This window comes from Saimiri boliviensis, chromosome 14 (genome assembly GCF_048565385.1).
Source record: "Saimiri boliviensis isolate mSaiBol1 chromosome 14, mSaiBol1.pri, whole genome shotgun sequence".
NCBI lineage: Eukaryota > Metazoa > Chordata > Mammalia > Primates > Cebidae > Saimiri > Saimiri boliviensis.
Window position 1 is genome coordinate 17,217,014 of NC_133462.1, and position 20,029 is coordinate 17,237,042.

The 20,029-nt window shown below is 56.5% G+C and overlaps 1 protein-coding gene and 1 non-coding gene across 6 annotated transcripts; one reads left to right on the forward strand and one right to left on the reverse strand.

Annotated features, from left to right (window-relative positions):
- Nucleotides 1-1,241: 1,241 nt before the first annotated feature.
- On the reverse strand, nt 1,242-19,977 carry PLEKHG2 (pleckstrin homology and RhoGEF domain containing G2). 5 transcript variants are annotated; one of them, XM_074386373.1, is made up of 19 exons: nt 15,487-19,977; nt 14,704-14,834; nt 13,676-13,944; nt 13,497-13,597; nt 12,631-12,697; nt 12,467-12,513; nt 12,071-12,221; nt 10,566-10,703; nt 10,157-10,357; nt 9,421-9,513; nt 9,243-9,329; nt 7,243-7,276; nt 7,050-7,151; nt 6,905-6,952; nt 6,788-6,826; nt 6,605-6,621; nt 5,490-5,663; nt 4,137-5,046; nt 2,406-4,057 (listed from the first exon to the last, which is right to left on the reverse strand). In XM_074386373.1, exons 2-19 carry the CDS (start codon nt 14,810-14,812, stop codon nt 2,493-2,495), a joined length of 4,152 nt encoding a protein of 1,383 aa, XP_074242474.1. In that variant the 5' UTR covers nt 14,813-14,834; nt 15,487-19,977; the 3' UTR covers nt 2,406-2,492. The 5 variants fall into 5 exon arrangements, with proteins under 5 accessions (XP_074242473.1, XP_010329274.2, XP_010329272.2 ...); XM_074386372.1 differs by lacking the exon at nt 6,788-6,826 and having other exon boundaries at nt 1,242-4,057; nt 13,676-13,767; XM_010330972.3 differs by lacking the exon at nt 6,788-6,826 and having other exon boundaries at nt 1,242-4,057.
- On the forward strand, nt 16,639-16,731 carry TRNAI-UAU (transfer RNA isoleucine (anticodon UAU)). Its single transcript is given in 2 exon segments — nt 16,639-16,676; nt 16,696-16,731. It is a non-coding gene; the product is annotated as a tRNA-Ile (tRNA).
- Nucleotides 19,978-20,029: the final 52 nt, after the last annotated feature.

The window sequence follows — 20,029 nt, forward strand, 5'->3', positions numbered from 1 at the left end:
CTCATCTTTACTAAAATTAGCTGGGCATGGTGGTGCACACCTGTAATCCCAGCTACGTCTGGAAGCTGAGGCATGAGAATGGCTTGAACCCAGGAGGTGGAGGTTACAATGAGCCAAGATCACGCCACTGCACTCAGCCTGGGTGAAAGAGCGAAACTCTGTCACTGCGCATGGTGGTGTGTGCCTGTAGTTCCAGCCACTCAGGAGGCTGAGGTGGGAGGATCTCTTGAGCCCAGGAGTTCTGGGCTGTAGTGCGCTATGCCAACTGGGTGTCTGCACTGAGTTCGGCATCAATATGGTGATCTCTCGGCAGTGGGGGACCACCAGGTTGTCTAAGGAGGGGTGAAGTAGCCCAGGTCGGAAACGGAACAGGTCAAAACTCCCTTGCTGATCAGTAGTGGGATCGTGCCTGTGAATACCCACTGCACTCCAGCCTGGGCAATATAGGGAGACCCTGTCTCTTAAAAAAAAAAAAAAAAAAAAAAGGCCGGGCGTGGTGGCTTACACCTGTAATCCAAGCACTTTGGAGGCCAAGGTGGGCGAATCACCTGAGGTCAGGAGTTCAAGACCAGCCTGACCAACATGGCGAAACCCCGTATTAAAAAAAAAAAAAAAAAAAAAAAGTGAAACTGTCTCAAAAAGAAAAAAAAAAAATCAGATTCTCAGGCTCCTCCTGCCCTGCGGTCCGGATTCAATAGGTTGGGACTAGATCCTGTGATTTTGAATGATGCTCCTTAGCAAGTCAGGGTTTCAAACCTATTTGGAAAGTGGGAAGATATGCTCCCTAAATCTTCTCAATAATCCCAGGAGGCAGGTACTGTTGTCATTTTGTAAATGAGAAAACTGGCTCAGAGGGAGGGTAAAGATGGCACTTGAATTAATAGCCAGGACACCAGGGTGCTTCAGAGAATCCCAAGGGAGTTTAAATAATGTGCTAAAGCACAAGAGGTGGCGGGGTGCGGTGGCTCACGCCTGTAATCCCAGTACTTTGGGAGGCCGAGGTGGGTGGATCACGAGGTCAGGAGTTCGAGACCAGCCTGGCCAACACGGTGAAACCCCATCTCTACTAAAAGTATAAAAATTAGCTGGGTATGGTGGCGGCTGCCTGTAATCCCAGTTACTCAGGGGGCTGAGACAGGAGAATCACTTGAACCCTAAACCCAGGAGGTGCAAGTTTTTGTGAGTGGAGATCATGCCACTGCACTCCAGCCTGGGAGACAGAGTGAGACTCTTGTTTCAAAAAAAAAAAAAAAAAAAAGGAAAGTAAGCAGCACAAGAGGTTAAGTATTTGATATTTGATGAAAGCAGCTAATATCACCAAAGAAATTGCTTAAATTGTGCCACTCACTGAGCATACCACTGCTGGAACAAGGGGCAGACAGAATGTCACATAAAAGCCTTTTGTCTCCATGACCTGAATTATTTTGCTGGGGGAGGGAGCATGTGGATGAATTGTAGAGGCTGCAAACTTGGGGGGAGGAGTGAAGGGATCTGATGTATGTGGGTGGACACAAGAATTGGGATATTCATGAGGAATTGGTGGGGAGGGTGCCAAGGGAAATGTTGGACAGACTTATGCCAGAGCTCTGAAATTGATCTCCCCTGTCAGGATGGAATTGTCTCCAAGTCCCAGAAGAATCCAGTGAGGGAGGGATGGGTGTGTTGATAGACTGAGAGATGGCTGGTATGTATGGATGACAAAATGAGCAGATGAATGGGCAAAGATGGAAATATGGAGGGAGAGATGGACGGATTCACGGAGAGCGCTGGACGGAGAAGATGGTTAAGTGCGGTGATGGATAAATGGATGGAGGGATGAGATGCCAAATGAAGGAAGGATGATAAAGAGATGGATGGGTGAATAGGGCAGACAGTTGGATAAGTGAGGCAGACAGGTGAGATGGATTGGAAGATGGGTAGATGGAGAGGAAGGCTAGATAAATAGCTGGATGCATAGGTGGAAAGATGGCTGGATGGCTAGGTGGGGAGAGGGCAGGGGGGGTGAGATGAATGGATGATGGTGGGAGACGTGAACTGCCTAAATTGCCAAGGGAATGGGTTTCTAGGGGTCTACTTCTTAACTTGGCTTTCCTGGATGGGCATCAAGCAGTTTATACACTCACTGAAATCACAGGCCAAATTATGTTGGGACCATTTTCTAATAATTCTCAAAGGAGTCGGAGATTCCCCAAGTGTTCCGAACCACTGATTGGTTCTGCGTCAGACCTTCCCAATCGTCGTCTTGTCACCCCGCACCACCTCCAGAATGGGAAAATGCACATCATCGCATGAAATAATCAGTATTAATGACATCCCCTTCCCATCCCTGTGGATCAAGGCAAGAAGGGCCATTCTCTGACGCAGATACCAGGAGCTGAAAAGCTGCAGCAGTTTTGAGGCCTGCGTTCAGCGTCTGGGCTTCTGGGTCAAAATCTGAGAGTCTGTGGCATGTGGCTGAAGTCCTTGCTTTTGGGAAAGCTTCATATCCTGGCTCACAGGTGGAAGGGGGCATCAGGAGCCCCCTGGGCCCTGCGAAGGCCGATAGATTCCTGTGTGGAGGTCAAGAGAGCGGGGTGGTTCAAACGGACCTGGGCCTTGGCTGGCCGCAGCCGCCCACCCCCACCCACATGGATGCTGACCGTCGTGGCATAGCTGAGTCGCCTGGCTGGGGGAGGTGGTGGCTGGGGCTGGGGGGGCGGTGAAGATGCCCGTGATGTGGGGGCAGAGGAGGACCAGGAGCCCCGGGAGGCTGCAGGGGCCTCACCCCCAGGTCCCTGCCGCCGAGCCAGGCTCTGGCTGATATATGAGGCTGCCAGGTATCTGGAGAGGGCAGCTGCGCTGGGGCCCAGGAGCCGACGGCTGGACAGTGGGGGACTATGAGGTGGGGTCAAGTCTGAAGACTCCAACCTGGCAACATGAGAGGCTGAGGGGCCTCCTGGTTTGGACAAAACCATGGTGGTCTGAACTGGGGTGGGTAACAGCCCCTGAATGTCTTGAGAGCCTCCTCTCTCAGGTATAGGGGTGGCAGCTGGAACATGGGCATCTGTGAGGCTCTTCTGCTCCAACAAAGGTGTGAGTTTTTGGACCTGTGTGTCTGTAAGGCTTGGCTCCTTAGGTAGAGGTGTAGCCACTGGAGCCTGGCTGTCTGGGAGGCCTCCCTCCTTGGGCAAAGTCGGGACACCTGGAACCCAGATGTCTGTGAGGCCTTGTGGCAGGGGCAAAGGTGGGAGAGCTGGAAGCTGAGTGTCTGGGAGGTCCTGGGACAAAGACGAAGGGGCATCGGCTGGGGTCTGATGGTCCAGGTGGCTTCCACGTGCAGGCAAAGGTGAGGTACCTGGAGTCTGAATGTCTGGGGGGTCACACGGCAAGGGTGGTGGGGTGTTCCCTGGGCGCTGGTGGTCCAGGCTGCTTCCACACAAAGGCAAAGGCTGGATGTCTTGACTGCAGACAGGATCTGGGCCCTGAACTTCCCTGGAACCTCCTTGCGTCGTTAGTGGGATATTGGCTGGGTTCCCACTGTCTAAGTGGCCTTCTTGCTTGGGCACAGGAGTGGTGGCTGAAACTGTGAAATCAGAACAAATCTCCTTGGGCAAAGTTGGAGTGGTGGGGACATGGATGTCCACGTGGGGTCCTTGCTCAGGACAAAAGGCAGTGGATGGAGCTGGTATATCCATGTGGCTTCTATGCTCAGGCAAAGGAGTGGTGGCTGGAACTTGCATTTCTGGGTGGCCTTGATCAGGGAAAGCTGTAAGAGCCGGCACCTGGAGGTGTGGAGGGACTTCTTGCTTGGGCAAAGGTGTGGCGGCTGGAGCCTGGATGTGCCGGGAACCTCCTTGCTCAGGCAAAAGGGTAGCAGCTGAAACGCGGATGCCCAGATGGTCTTGCTTAGGTGAACTGGGAACCTGTAGAACCTGGCCATTCGGGCTGCCTCCCTGCTTCGACAAAGGCGTGGCAGCCTGAACCCAGGCAGCAGGGCCCAGGGGGACAGACTCCTGGGCACACGTCAGCGGGAAGGCCAGCTCACACACCAGCACGTGTCCAAAGGCAGCCAGGGGCCCTGAATGCAAAAAGAGCATCAAGTCAGGACCACTACCCCAGCCGGGACCACCTCTGCCACCCACGTACCCGAACCTCACCTGGCTCCACCTGCTCCTGGGGCAGGCAGGGGGATGGCTGGGGTTGGGCCAGAACCCGAGGCCGGCGGCGGGGGGCGTTGGCTGATGCCCGAGTCTCCGCCCGCTGCATCTGCTGGATCCGTTCGCTGTAAAGCCGGGCCAGCTCTCGCACTCGCGACGCTGTCCTTTCCGAACTCGGGGCTCCTGCCTTCCCGCTGTCTCCACCCAGATCTGAATCTTCCAGGATCAGCAGTGGCTCTGGGAAGCCTGGCCGGGCCAGCTGCCCCTGCTCCAATGCCTGCCAGGCGCTCCGGATTTCTGAGCAAGAGCGGAATGCCAGCTCATCTGGGAATCCCTGATGTTGGGTGACATCCTGAGGCTGGAAGTCTGGGAATGATACCCCTTCTTCATCCTCCTCTGGCCCTGCCTTGCATCCTGAGGAGGGCTCTCCCAGTTTCCCAGGATTGCTTCCAGGGAACAGTCCTCTTCTGGTGGCTGGAGCCTCAGCTGGTTCCTGCAGAGGCCCCTGGAGCCAGGAGTCACAGGGGAGGGTGGGAGTGCTGGAAAGACCGGGGCTGTCGGGGACACCAGGTATGGCTGGAAGGCAGGGCATCTCAAAAACACTGGGAATGTCAGACAGACTAGGAAGGCAGGGACCTTCGGGAATTTCACGGTGGCTGGGAATTTCAGGGAGGTTGGGCACGTCAGGAATTTTGGGAAGGCCGGGAATGTTGGGCATTTCAGCTGCACTGGAACTTTCGAGCCCTTCCAGGACGTGGAGTGGGGAAGTTCCCCGTTCATCCATCTCCAGCCCTTCCTCCTCCTCCTCTTCTGAAGAGTCCCGGCTGGGCAGGGCTTGGAATGTGAGGCTTTCGCTGTCACCAGGCACCTGGGAGTCTCCAGGGAACTTGGGAATATCATGGGCTGATGGCTATAGTGGGCACAGAAGAGGCCAAATATATCAGCACGGTGGCCAGGCGCAGTGGCTCATGCCTATAATCTTAGCACTCTGGGAAGCTGAGGCAGGTAGATCACCTGAGGTCAGGAGTTTGAGACCAGTCTGACCAACGTGGAGAAACCCTGGTCTCTACTAAAAATACAAAAATTAGCTGGGTGTGGTGGCAGGCGCCTGTAGTCCCAGCTACTTGGGAGGCTGAGGCAAGAGAATCGCTTGAACCTGGGAGACAGAAGTTGCAGTGAGCTGAGATTATGCCACTGCACTCCAGCCTGGGTAACAGAGCAAGACTCCATCGCAAATAAAATTGAAAAAAAAAAAAAAAAAAAAGGTATCAGCATGGGCTGGCCTACCTGGTCCCTGGTCTGTGCACCCACATCCAGAGCCCCAAGGGCACCACAATGGGATAGCCAGCTCACCCCTGGATCTTGAAGGCCTCTCTGATTCAGCAGGTCCAGGATTTCTTCAGTGATTGAGGTCCCACAGGGGTCCAGCGTTGGGGGCCCAGCATCCTCCAGGTCCTCAGGGGATCCAGAGCCTGAAACTGGTGGCTGAGATTCTGAGGGGTAGAGCTCCCCTTCGCTGCCAGCATGCTGGGAGGAGGGAAAGCAGCGGAAGGCAAGGGCTGAGACTCTTCCCTCACAGGGAGGAACCCGAGCCCCAATTCTCTTCTTTTTATTTTGAGATGGAGTCTCGCTCTGTTGCCCAGGCTGGAGTGCAGTGGCGCAATCTCGGCTCACTGCAACTTCCGCCTCCTAGATTCAAGCAATTCTCTGCCTCAGCCTCCAGAGTAGCTGGCATTACAGGTGCCCACTACCATGCCTGGCTAATTTTTAGTAGAGACGGGGTTTCACCATCTTGGTCAGGCTGGTCTTCAACTTCTGACCTCATGATCCACCCACCTCGGACCCCCAAACTGCTGGGATTACAGGGGTGACCCACTGCACCCCTGGTCCCAATCCCCTTCTTGCGTGTGTGTGTGTGTGTGTGTGTGTGTGTGTGTGTGTGTGTGAGACTAAGTCTCACTCTGTCACCCAGCCTGGCGTGCAGTGGCACTATCTCTACTTACTGCAACTTCTGCCTCCCGGATTCGAGCGATTCTCCTGCCTCAGCCTCCCGAGTGGCTGGGACTACAGGCGCCTGCTACAAAGTGCGGCTAGTTTTTGTATTTTTAGTAGAGATGGGGTTTCTCCGTGTTGGCCAGGCTGGTCGCAAACTCCTGACCTCAAGTGATCCACCTGCCTCGGGGCCTCCCAAGTGCTGGGATTACAGACATGACCCACTGTGCCTGGCCATTTTTTTGTACTTTTTATAGAGATGGGGTTTTGCCATGTTGCCCAGGCTGGTCTCAAAGTCCTGGGCTCAAGCAATCCTCCTGCCTTGGCCTCCCAAAGTAATGAGTTTACAGGCATGAGCTACTCTGTCTGGCCCCAATCCCCTTCTCCTTCAGACCTAGGACTTTGGAACTCAAGCTCCCTTCTCTATCAGACCCTGAATTCAAGGTGTCCAGACCCTATTTCAAGATATGTCTTACCTTGAATCCAGGCTTAGCTGAGGATGGAGAGATGAGAGAGAGAAAAGCGTTAGTGAGATGGTAAGGGAAGAGCGATCCCCTGTAACTGATGAGGTGAAGCGACCACCCTTCCCCCACCCACTCTAGGCATCCTGCCAGGAGACAGACAGGGATGGAGCAGGCCGAGCCGGGGCAGTCACTGACCGTTCTGTGGGAACATGACATAAGGGTCCTTCACCGGCTTTGTGGGGAGGACACAGTGATGTCAGGAGTCCAGCTCCCACCCTGATGCCTGGATCACCTTTAGGGGTGAGTGCTCACCAGACTGCCTGCGGCCTCGGCGAATCACAGAGGGCCCAGGAGATGAAGCTGTGGGAGGGAGGGCCAGAGCCCTGTGTGAGCCCCGCTCTGAGGTCCTAGGGAAGTGGGGGCTAAGGGCCGGGACTTGGGCATCCACCTCTTTTACCTGTATTCCTTCGTCCAGGGGTGAAACTTCTAGCATCTCGAGGTCGAGGAGACCCAAGTGGGGGTGTCAGGGGCTCTGGGGTAGGCTTACTTTTGGGGGCACCTGGGGGGAGAGTTTTGGGGCTAACAGCCAACTTTTTCTTGCATGTAATTCCTCTACTTCCACACCCTCCCAACCCAAGGCCCCAACTCACAGTGCAGGCTGTTTTCAAGGAGAACTTGCTTTGCCTGAAAGACAGGAGGATGAGGGCTGAGGTGGGTTGGTCTTGGAGCAGCACAGGGAAGATGCTTTAAGCACCGTATCATGTCCATTAATGGGTGCTTTTTTTCCTTTTTGGAGATCTCACTCTACCAGCCGGGTTGGAGTGCAGTGGTGCAATCGTAGCTCATGCAGCCTCCACTTCCCGGGTTCAGGTGATCCTCCTACCTCACTCTCCTGAGTAGGTGGGATTTCAGATGTGTAACACCACATCCAACTAAGTTTTTTTTTTTTTTTTTTTAAGAGACGGGGTTGGCCGGGCGTGGTGGCTCACGCCTGTAATCCCAGCACTTTGGGAGGCCGAGGCAGGTGGATCACGAGGTCAAGAGATCGAGACCATCTTGGTCAACATGGTGAAACCCCGTCTCTACTAGAAAAATACAAAAAATTAGCTGGGCATGGTGGCACGTGCCTGTAATCCCAGCTACTCAGGAGGCTGAGGCAGGAGAATTGCCTGAACCCAGGAGGCGGAGGTTGCGGTGAGCCGAGATTGTGCCATTGCACTCCAGCCTGGGTAACAAGAGCGAAACTCCGTCTCAAAAAAAAAAAGAGACGGGGTCTCGCTATGTTGCCCAGGCTGGAGTGCAGTGGCTATTCACAGGCGCGATCCCACTACTGATCGGCATGGGAGTTTTTACCTGCTGTTTCCAACCTGGCCCAGTTCACCCCTCCTTAGGCAACCTGGTGGTCCCCCACTCCCAGGAGGTCACCATATTGATGCTGAACTTAGTGCGGACACCCGATCAGCATAGCGCACTACAGCCCGGAACTCCTGGGCTCAAGCGATCCTCCCACCTCAGCCTCCTTAGTAGCTGGGATTACAGGCACGCACCCGGCTAATTTTTTTTTTTTTTTTTTTGAGATGGAGTTTTTGCTCTTGTTGCCAAGACTAGAGGGCAAAGGCTGCAAAGGCGGGACTCGGCTCACTGGAACCTCTGTCTCCCGGGTTCAAGCGATTCTCTTGCCTCAGCCTCCTGAATAGCTGGGATTACAGGTGCTGGCTACCATCCCTGGCTAATTTTTTGTGTTTTTAGTAGAGATGGGGTTTCACCATGTTGGCCAGGCTGGTCTCGAACTGCTGACCTCAGGTGATCCATCTGCCTCAGCCTCTTGAAGTGCTGAGGTTACAGGTGTGAGCCACCATGCCCCACCCCAGCCAATTTAAAAATGTTTTTTAGAGACAGGGTCTCACTATGTTGCCCAAGCTGGTTTTTAACTCCTGGGCTCAAGTGATCCTCCCACATCACCCCCTCGAAGCACTGGGATTACAGGCATGAGCCCCCACAGCCAAACTGATGGCTGCTCCTACTGGTCAGGCCCATGACGTGGCTGGCGACCGTGAATCATCACCACAACCCTAGGATGAAGGTGTTATCATTCCTCTAGGTGAGAAGTTAAGGCTCAGAGAGGTTAAGTTACTTGCCCACGGTCAGAAAGCAGGGACATGGTAGAACTTAGATTCAAACCCAAGAAGCAGGAATTCTTCACTTTTTTTTTTTTTTTTTCTTTTTTTTATAATGGAGTTTCACTCTGGCCGCCCAGGCTGGAGTGCAGTAGCGTGAGCTCGGCTCATCACAACCTCCGCCTCCCAGGTTCAAGCGATTAACCTGCCTCAGCCTCCCGAGTAGCTAAGATGACAGGCATGCGCCACCACGCCTCGCTAATTTTGCATTTTTAGTAGAGATGGCGTTTCTCCGTGTTGGTCAGGCTGGTCTAGAACTGCTGACCTCAGGTGCTCCACCTGGCTCGGCCTCCCAAAGTGCTGGATTACAGGCATGAGCCACCACGCCCGGCTGGGATTCTGCACTTTCAGTGATCACATTATAAGAGACTGACTGCTCTGGCACTGGCTGGGTGGGGGGGGTTCTCCTAGAACCATTGGGGGAGGGGATCTCCAGCAACTCGGAGGGCCCCCGGCTGTGGCAGGAGGTGTACCTTGGCAGGGATGGAGGCGGGGTGGTTCTCAAAGAAGAGGCGCTGGAGACAGTGAATCCACAGCCTCTTCTCTTCTTGGTTCTTGGCCTGCGGGTGGGTTGGAGTAGAGTAAGGGGGCCAGGCGTGAGGTCTTCAGGCTGGGGGCATCCCTACCAGCCTGGCCTCACTACGTGCTCACCTGGAGCAGGTGTCTGTGCTTGGGAATGGTCAGATCAGACACCTTGAACCCCAGAGGGTCTCGGGGACTCTCGCTCACGCTCAGATTGCAGCACTGGAAGGAGAGAGGAGCAGCAAGCTCAGAGACCTTGGGCTCAGCGATTCCCCTTGTACAGATAGCCTTGGATGCATATCCGGATCCTACTCCCTGGGAAGATGCGTCCTACAAGGCTGTGTGGTGGGTTTCCTCTCCCTTTTGTTTGTTTGTTTGTTTGTTTGTTTTTTGAGACATTGTCACGCTCTGTTACCCAGGATGGAGTGCAGCGGCGCAATCTCAGCTCAACGCAACCTCCGCCTCCCAGGTTCAAGCAATTCTTCTGTCTCAGCCTCCCCAGTAGCTGGGAGTACAGGCACTGGCCACCATACTTGGCTAATTTTTGTATTTTTAGTAGAGATGGAGTTTCAACATGTTGCTTATGTTGGTCTCGAACTCCTGACCTCAAGTGATCCACCCATCTTGACCTCCCAAAGTGCTGGGATTACAGGTGTGAGCCACCACGCCCAGCCTTCTTCCTTTTTTTCTTAAGTGGGGCCGCTTTCATTCTATACAGTAGAAAGCAAGACTCCCTTGGATTCCATTCTCAAACACAAGAAAATGTGGCAGGGTACCCTGGCCCACGCTGTTGGGCACACGGGTACAAGTATGTGGGATATACTTTGTAGGTAGTGTTCTAGCCCCACCCCATCCCCAAACTCACAAAGATGTGGCCTTTGTAGGTGTACTCCAGCCCCCTGCGCTTGGCCACCAGCAGCATCCGAGAGAACAGGAAGAGCAGCCGCTCACCCCCTCGTAGCCGGGGGCCGCCCCCTCCACCTCCTCGGAATGAGCCCTCCAGCACCAACTCCCCAAAAGCACTGAGCTCCGGGCCGGTCCAGCCACCCAGTCGCCGCTGCACTTCCTGCCAGGACCCCGCCAGGTGCGCGGGGCACAAAGACGAGCATAGTTAGATGCCACACACACACCAAAACAGGGAAGTTAGCAACAGGGCCATGCTGTGTCTCAGCCAACTCTCTAAGGCTACCTTTGTGGCACTGATCCCCCCCACCATCCCCAAAACCCCCTTGCCCACTCCCTCTTCCAGCCAGCCCAGCCCGCCCTGGGGCCACCTGGAGGCGCGCTGCGTGCTCCTGTTTGCGCTTCATGTCATTGATGTACCAGGCAACCGCTGTCATGGACACGATAGCTTCCTCCACCATCTCTCGGCCCCCGGCTCCTGGGCCCTCCGCCCAGTGCTTCCCTAGTTCCTGCCAGGCAGCCACCAGGTACGCAGGGATAAGAGGAACAGAGAAGGAGAAAGAGAATGAGAGTAACGGGAGATGGAGCACTATAAAGGTGGGGCAAAGGCCGGGCGTGGCAGCTCAAGCCTGTCATCCCAGCACTTTGGGAGGCTGAGGCAGGCGGATCACCTGAGGCCAGGAGTTTGAGACCAGCCTGGCCAACATGGTGAAACCCCGTCTCTACTAAAAATACAAAAAAAAAAAAAAAAAAAAAAAGGCTGGGCATGGTGGTGGGAGCCTGTACTCCCAGCTACTCGGGAGGCTGAGGCTGGAGAATGGTTTGAACCAGGAATGTGGAGGTTGCAGTGAGCTGAGATTGTGCCATTGCACTCCAGCCTGGGCAAAAAGAGCGAAACTCTCTCTCAGAAAAAAAAAAAAAAAAAAAAAAATAGGTAGGGGCAGAGATGGAGAAAGACAAACAGGCAGAGAGAGGAAGTAGAATGACCTGGTGCCAGGCGCCACTGCCAGCAAGACCCCACACCAAACACTGGCCCACTTTCTTTCCTTTCTATTATTTTTTTTTGGAGACAGGGCCTTGCTCCGTCCCAGGCTGGAGTGCAGTGGCACAATCACATCTCACCACAGCCTCCAACTCCTGGGCTCAAACAATCCTCCCACCTCAGCCTCCGATTAGCTGGGACTGCAGTTGTAAGCCACCGTGCCCGGCTAATTTTGACCTTTTTTTTAATAGAGGTGAGGTTTTGCTATGTTGCCCGGCCTAGTCTTGAAATAATGGGCTCAAGTGATCTTCCCACCTCAGCCTCTCAAAATGCTGGGATTGCCGGGCGCGGTGGCTCAAGCCTGTAATCCCAGCACTTTGGGAGGCTGAGGCGGGTGGATCACGAGGTCGAGAGATCGAGACCATCCTGGTCAACATAGTGAAACCCTGTCTCTACTAAAAAAACACAAAAAATACTAGCTGGGCGTGGTGGCGCGTGCCTGTAATCCCAGCTACTCAGGAGGCTGAGGCAGGAGAATTGCCTGAGCCCAGGAGGCGGAGGTTGCGGTGAGCCGAGATTGCACCATTGCACTCCAGCCTGGGTAACAAGAGCGAAACTCCGTCTCAAGAAAAAAAAAAAAAAAAAAAAATGCTGGGATTACAGGTGTGATCCACTGCACCCGGCCCACTGGCCCAGTCTCTAGGGACTGGATCCCTGCCCAGGTGCACAGCTTGGTACAAAGTCAGAGGATACCTCAGGCCTTGCCCAACTCATGGCCGGGGGGTCCACCCTCCAGATGCACCAACAGGTGGTCAAGGGACGGGACCTCGCCCTCCCAGGCCCCCGGCTCCCCACCCTTCCCGCCCTCCCCCGGCTCTGGGGGCCCCAGCCGACCTGCAGCAGCAGATGGTACTTGAGGATTCGCTGGACGGGTTTCAGTAGGAAGCTCTGCAGGGGCAGCGAGTGGCGAAGCTGGGCCTGGCGCTCCTGCAGCCAAACGGCTGCTGGCGGAGACAAGGACAGCTCCCGGAGTAGGGCCAGGGAGCTGGGGGCACAGCACAGGTTAGTGGGGGTTGTCAGTTCCAGTGGGCGGGGCCAAGAGGGGTTGGGAGGGGCCAGGGTTTGGGAAGGGTAGGGGTCTGACAGGGGGTGGGGCAGTGAGGGAAAGGTCAGTTACTGTCACAGCCTGGCAGGGGTCGGTGCTGGATGGGTCGGGGGGTAGAGGGAGGGTGACTGGCACATCAGCTTGTGGGCACGGCCTGAGGCCCGGCAGGGGCTCCTGCCCCTCACCTCGGGTAGTTCATGCAGTACAATGTGTAGATGTCAAAATCCTCGCTCTGCGGGTGACATGGGAGTCAGGGAGACCCCAGGTCCCAGCTTCCCAGGACCCCCCTTCCAGCCTAGCCCAAGCTTGCTCTCCCCCCTCTACCAAGGCCCCCCACCCCTCCACTCACCCGCTGCACGAAGCACTGGGCAATGCCCCCGGCGCTGCTGGTGTTCTCCAAGTCCTCTAGGAGCTCACTACGGAAGACAGGGGAGGGTGAAGAACCGCCTGTCTCCATGAACCCCACCACGGGAGGCCTCCAAGGGGCCGACGCCCCAGCAGTCTGCTGAGGCTGGGGGCTTGTTGACTGCCAGCATCTCCTAAGGGGATGTCGCATCTGGAGGAAGGGTCCTCTGAGGGCTACATGGGACATGCTTAGACTTTGTCCCTGGACAGGTTCTCATTCTCCAGCTTGAACTGGTGTCACCGCTGGGATGAGCCTAGGGGTGTCATGTCATGACTCAAAGAACTAGGATGATCTTAAGATCCTGCTATAATCCTGAGACCTCATCAAGGCACTTGAAAGTGTCACGATCCTCAGACCCCAGCGTCCTCCTTACCACAGTGACCATCCTGGTTTGTCCGGGATCAAGCAGTTTCCTAGGATGAAGGCTTTCAGTACTAAAGCTGGAAAAGTCCCAGGCAAATCAGGCTTAGGGGGTCACACGCATGCTCACGCTGTCCCGGCCTTCAGGCCCCTCGTAATTCTTGGATTCATCGTGAGCTCAGACCTGACACAGCCTCAAGACCTCGTCCTGATGCTGGAACCCTGTCACAGTGTTTGGGCTTCATCTGGATCCTCTGACTCCCATCTCCTATGGCCCTCCCTCACTCTGGGTCCTCACTCCCAGTCATGATCCCTGATCCCTGCCCAATGTCACAACCCCACGTAGCAGCCTGGACAGAACATTATGAAGCTCCAAGATTTGGGTTAGGAAATAATAGACCTTCCAACCAGTCAATGCCCTCCCCCCACCTGTCCCACCTGCCCCTGACCTGCTGAACTCGTAGATGTCCTCTATGTTGGCAAACAGCGTGCCCACCTGCTCCATGCTCAGCCCCAGGACCCCGCCATCCAGCAGAGGGCCCAGATAGTCCTGCGGGAATGACTGGGGTTACCAGGGCCAAGGGGCTGGCCTGGGTACCCACTGCCCTCGCGTGTCTGCTTGCCTTACCTCCACGATGCTGCGGAGGTCCCTGACATAGGCCCGCTCTGTCTCCACGATCTCTCGGGCCACACGCTCCAGCCTTGAGGGTTTGGCTGAACCTGGGATCCCCACCGGAGAGAGATGTAGGCGGATGGGGGGCCCTGGAAGGGGCTCTGGCCTGGAGGCTGAGCAGGCTGGGGTAGGCCCCGGGGCTGGGTCTCCCTCAGAGCCCACTGTGCTCAGGGATGTGGAACTCCCAGAACCTCGGGGGGAGGCCATGGCAGGGGCTGCAGGAGCTGCTGGGGTGTGGAACAGGAGGTCAGAGGAATCTCCCCCACCCCGACACCGACTCCCACAGCCTTTCATGCATTCAGCCCCCACCCTCACCCGAATCTGGCCAACAGCACGCCCACAGGCTCCTTCCTCCCTCCGGACTGCCCTGCCTTGGTCTAGTCCCATCCTGTCCTATCAGGGTCATCTCTGGACTACTTGCCTCCATTCCTCTAATCCACCTCTATGAATCAGCCAGGTAGACCTTTATTAATTTGCCCATCTGACCGTGTCACTCCCGTGAATATAACCCCTTCATGCCCCTCGAGATAAAGTCAAACCCCTTAGATCCCCAGGGCACTGGGCAATGTGGCCAACACAAATTCCTCCAGCCAGCTCTCCTCCCACAGCCACCCCTCTTCTTACACTCTGCATCCCATTGACACTCAATTGCATGCAGCCTTTTCTTACCTCTGGGCCTTTGCACATGCTGTTCCTTGCATGTGGAATACTCTTCCTTGTCTTTGCCCAACTCCTTCCCCCTAATTTTCCATTTCTCAGTTGAGATGTTCCCACTTCCAGGACGGGAGGATCCCCCATCACAGCCCTTACCACTGCCCAGAGATGCCCACTCTGGCCCTGTCATTGCCTGGGGATGCGGCCGCCTCCCCCACCCGCCTCGGAGCTCAGTGCGAGTCGGCCTGGAGCTGTCTCGATCATTCGGCGTTGCCAGCACTGCCCAGGAATAAATGCCCCACAGGCTCCGCCCCTGCCTCTGGGCTCACCTGTCCGAGTCTCACACACGGTGGCACAGTCACACACTTCGCCTCTTCGGCCACACCCGAGGCTTGGGCTAGGTTTGGAGGTGCTCAGTCCTTGGGCTCCCTCGGGCATGGCTGAGCGGCCCAGCAGGGTCCTGTAGAAAGACCCCCTTCTTGGCTATCAGGACCCCATGGGCCTCTCCACCGACCAAACTCACAGATGGGGGCTGGGAATGAGGAGCGTGTTCTAATTCCAGGGAGGGGCTCCTGGGAATCACTAATGGGGGAGGCACAAAGTGACAGAAAGAAGGGGACAAGGAGAGAGAACCTGGAGAAAAAGATGGAAAAGCTGAGACAAAGAAGAGTGAGCGGAGCGGGAGGCGCAGACGCTGCGAGTCCCGTTTGTCTGGGGCCAGAGGCTTAGGGATCCTGGGAACGTTTGGGCTCTGGCTGGAGCCGAGGGCGAGGGGCAGGGCTGGGAAAAGCAGTGGGCGGGAGGCGGCGGGGTCCCAGGGGAGGGCGGAGGCTGGGGGACCGGATGCCAGGGTCCTGCAGACGGCTCCCTCCCCCGCCGAGGGGTGCGCGCTGGGGCGCTGGCCCGGAGCCCTCACTCCCCCTCCGGCCGGTCCCCCTCGAGCCCCGACCGCCGTCCCCACAGCCGCAGCCTCCCCAGCGCCTTCCCACACCCCTCCAGCCCCCAACTCCAGCCGGCGCCTCGGCTCGCCCCCCGCCGGCACGCCCCCTCATTGTTCCGCAGCGGCGCCGCTCCCTCCCCCAGTCCGCCTGGGCCCCTCGCCTCCCACTCACCTCCCGGGGAGCCTCCGGCCCCGGCCCGAGGCAGCCCGGCTCCTGCGCGACCCCGACGCGGTCCCGGGAGAGGTTCGGAGCAAGGACTCAGGGGCGTGAACTTCGGGCTCTCAGGCTCCAGGAACAGAATCTGGTCTCTCAGAGAGTGGGGTCCCACAGTCGGAATTTCTCGGTGTTCTAAGTGGGGGATGCTAGGAGCCTCGACTCTGGAGTCTCAGATGGGGGCGCTGGGGACCCACATTCCTGAGTCTTCTAGGTAGGGCTGTGGGGTGGGAGGTGGATTCCGGAGTTCCCCTAACTCTAGGGGCAGGGATGAAACTCCCTCTAGGTGGGAGCACAGGGGGGTTCCCAAAGTCCTGGGTCCCCTTGAAGTGATGGACGCTGCAGCCCAAAACTGGATGGGGGGCTTAGAAGTCCGAATCTCAAGTTCCTCCAACGCGGGGTCTTGGGATCGGAGCCAAGAAGGGAGTCTGCGGTCCTGGATCCTGAGTTCTTGAAACGGGGGTGCGGGGCGCTCGGCCTCCAGGGTCCCGCGAGCTGACGTCTAGGGCTCCCGGCGGCTCCAGGAGGGGGCGCTGGGCACCTGGATGGCCCAAGTCCCCCAGCCTGGGCGCCCGGGCCTGGGCTTCGGGGTCTCTCAGGATGCCGAGCAGAAATTCTGGACGCCGGGGTCCGAACCTCTGGACCCCTCGGGCTCCCAGCTGGGTGTCACAGGGCTTGAGTGACGGTGGCGGCGCCACATCTGGGGCGGGAGAGTCCGGTCCTAGCTGTGCGGCGGGGGGCGGTCGCCCGGGGCTTCCCCTCCCCCTCTGTCGCCCCGGCTCACATCCTGTTCCCGCCTGCGGGGGGGAGGGGCTGCCTTCCGGCCGGCCCGCCAGCGAAGGGTTAAGGCGCCAACCCCTTATCTGAATATTCATGAGGAGGCGTGTCCTCTGGGTAGGCGACACCTCTACATTCCAAACGCCTCGCGGACTTTTCCCTTTTACAGCAAGGGCCGCGAGGCGTGAGAATCCGGAACTGACGAAGGACTGTGTCCTATTGGTAAATCAAAAGTTTTTTTAATCTGCATATGGAATACAAGGCGGAGCCGTCCGGTGAGGTCACGTGGCCATGAATGACTGAAGGACTCCCCGGCGCAAGGGTGCGGCCAGAGCTCCAGTGGCGCAATCGGTTAGCGCGCGGTACTTATATGACAGTGCAAGCGGAGCAATGCCGAGGTTGTGAGTTCGATCCTCACCTGGAGCACTCTTTTTCTTTCGTCCCCCCCCCACCGCACTTTTAATTTTTTTCCTCATCAGTTCTTATAAACTTATACATCTTATAAACCAACCAAAACGTCTACATCACTTAGATGAATGAACATTTCCATCTTTTGAATTATTGGGCTCAAAAGACTTCTAGGCTTTTGGTTAACAGTCCCTTGTTTGCTCTGTATTGTAGGAAGGTACAGTTTCCATCCTAGCCACCAGGTGGGGGTATCCTCTCTTATTAGATCCTCTGGGCATGGAATTTAGTCTGCAAATAGTTTGACTTCTGTGGAGATGTGGGTCCTGGGTAAGCTGTATATGGCTCTGCCTCTGCATATTTCCATGTCTCTCTCTTTTTTTTTTTTTTTTTTTTTTTTTTTTGAGACGGAGTTTCGCTCTTGTTACCCAGGCTGGAGTGCAATGGCGCGATCTCGGCTCACCGCAACCTCCGCCTCCTGGGTTCAGGCAATTCTCCTGCCTCAGCCTCCTGAGTAGCTGGGATTACAGGCACGCGCCACCATGCCCAGCTGATTTTTTGTATTTTAGTACAGACGGGGTATCACCATGTTGACCAGGATGGTCTCGATCTCTTGACCTCGTGATCCACCCGCCTCGGCCTCCCAAAGTGCTGGGATTACAGGCTTGAGCCACCGTGCCCGGCTCTCTGTCTCTTTTTAATGCCTCTTTTACAGATGAACGTATTTACCGGTCTTGGAGTTTTCCACCTATGTTTCCTTTCCGGTTTTGAGTCTTGCTTTTTTTTTTTTTTTTTTTTGAGACGGAGTTTCGCTCTTGTTACCCAGGCTGGAGTGCAATGGCGCGATCTCGGCTCACCGCAACCTCCGCCTCCTGGGCTCAGGCAATTCTCCTGCCTCAGCCTCCTGAGTAGCTGGGATTACAGGCATGCGCCACCATGCCCAGCTAATTTTTTGCACTTTTAGTAGAGACGGGGTTTCACCATGTTGACTAGGATGGTCTCGATCTCTCGACCTCGTGATCCACCCGCCTCGGCCTCCCAAAGTGCTGGGATTACAGGCTTGAGCCACCGCGCCCGGCGAGTCTTGCTTTTTCAACAAATACTGAACATTCAGTGTGTGCCTGGCCCCCTTTAGTTGTGTGTAATACAGCAGTGAGTGTCACAGGGCTCGAGAAAGAGTTTTGGACACGGAAAGAACAAGAAAGAGACATCACTCGTTCTTCCTTTAGCCGGATCAGATTCTCTTGCCCTTCCCCAAAGAATCCCTCACCTAAGGAAAGTAAGGAAACGGCACCTCCCACTAGCTCCCACCTCCCGAGGGCACATCCCTGCCCCTGAGGACCGGACATTCTAGTGGGGAGGCATATTGCTGTAAACAAAAGAATTGAGAACATTTGAATGTCAGGTGACGATGATAAGTGTCATGGAAAAAGTCCAGCAAGGTAGGGAAGATGGGTAGTTGGAGGTGGGGTGTGGATTGCCAACAGCAGTGGTCAGGGAGGATCTCACAGGTCAGGCAACTTTTGAGCAGAGACCTGAAGGAGGGGAGTGAGCCATGAGAACACCAGGGGAGTGCTCAGGCAGAGGGAACAGCTAGTGCAAAGCTCCTGTGGATGAAGCAGACCAGCTAGGAGGCCAGTGTGCCTGCAGCAGAGTGGTCAAGGGGGAGGGTAAGCGATGGGTGCCAGACTGTGTGGGCTGTCTTGGGAGGACTTAGGACTTTGACGTGATCTGACTCAGGTCTCCTAACAGGCTTCCTCTGGTTGTCTCTCGGTGAAGTGGGGAAAGTGGAGACTGAGGGCAGAGGCTGGAGCAGAGACTGGGTGGGCTGCTATGAAGATGCAAATGGGAGACCTTGTTGGATAGGACCAGGGTGGGGGGCGTGGTGGGGGCAGGTGGATTGTGGATCTATTTTGCAGGTGGATCCGACAGGATCGCTGTTGGCCTGGGGTGTGGGTTTGAGAGCAAGGTATCAAGAGGTACTCCGGGGTGTCTGGCCTAAGCCCTGGTAGCTGGTGGGAGATGCCATTTTCTTACATGAGGGATTCTTTGCAGAAGGGTGAGAGAATCTGATGGGGCTAAAGGAAGGACCAGCGATGTCTCTTTTCTGTTCTTTCCGTGTCCAAGGCTCTGTTTCTGAGAATGTCTCTGCCTGCTTGCTCCTGCTCTGGTCTCTGCCCCTCCTACGCCCTTGCATGCAGGGGTTCTGACTCCCTCTCGCCTGACCCTCTTCTACTTATCAGGGCCTGAGCCCTTTCCCACAAGGGAGGCAGTTTCCTGCAAGAGGAGACCAAAGGTCAGTGGGCCAGGGGAGAAGGCCAAGGAGGCCTGAGAACAGGAGGGAGGCTTGAGGAGGGGAGAGAGAAGGGAGAGGAGGGAAGAGGCTGGAGAGGGAGAGAAGAGGAGGAGGACTAAGGCTGGGAGGAGGAGGGGGAGAGGGAAGGAAGGACGGATGAAGGGAGAGAAGGGAAAGAGGAAGGAGGAGAAAGCGGGTAACAGACGTAGGATGGGGAGGCTGAAAGTGGGAGAGTGGAGTAATGAGGGAGGAGACGAGTTGGAGGGTGGAGAGAAGAACTGAAGGCAAAGGGCGTAGGGCGGGGCAGGAGGGTGCAGAGGAGGAAGTGAGGAGGAGGAGGAGGGGTGAGCGTTGGGGAAGGAGAGAAGAGGGAAGCGGGAGGGGGAAGGAGGGGGGTCAAGGAGAGAAAAGAGGGGCAGCGGGGGGCGAAGGCTGGACGGCAGCCGCAGGCACTGACGCAGGGCAGCTTCCGGGCGCGGGGCGCTGGGCCCCGCGGCTGGTCCCGACGCCGCTGGCCTTGTATGGTCGGAAGACGCGGTTCCCCCGGGGCCCCTCCTAGACGCGCGGCCCCTACTACCCCCACGCCCTGGCCTCGCGGGGCCAACCCTGGTGGGTGTCTGAGGCCTCGAGCTTCCAAGGTTCGGAAATACCAAGATCCGGTAATTCCTGGGCTCCAGGGTCCCGGGTGGCCAGAAACCTGCAACTCCAAGCCACCAGGGCTCTAGAGTCTAAAGCGCCAGGGGACTCAACCTGAGACTCCTAAATGTTGAGATCCTAGACTCTTGAGACCCTAAAATCCGCTTCCCCACAACATCCTGAAGGCGTCGAAGCCCCCCCGGAACACAAGTCCCGAAACGAGTTCCGTTACCCCAGGCTGCCCCGCCCCGCGCCCGCGCCCGCCCCCGCCCCCGCTCGCCCTGGGCGCGCGCCCCAGCACATTCCGTCCTCTCCACCCGGCCCCTCCCGCCTCCCGCGGCCCCGTGGGGACGGAAACATCCCGTACCAGCTCGCGCGCGCCCGCCG

Coding starts and splice junctions, on each gene's coding strand:
- PLEKHG2 (XM_074386373.1), bottom strand. CDS start 14,812: ATGCCCGAGGGAGCCCAAGGACTGAGCACCTCCAAACCTAGCCCAAGC. Junction 10,704..12,070: donor AGTACCATCTGCTGCTGCAG/GTCGGCTGGGGC, acceptor GCTGCCTGGCAG/GAACTAGGGAAGCACTGGGC. Junction 6,953..7,049: donor CCCTGGACGAAGGAATACAG/GTAAAAGAGGTG, acceptor TCCCTCCCACAG/CTTCATCTCCTGGGCCCTCT.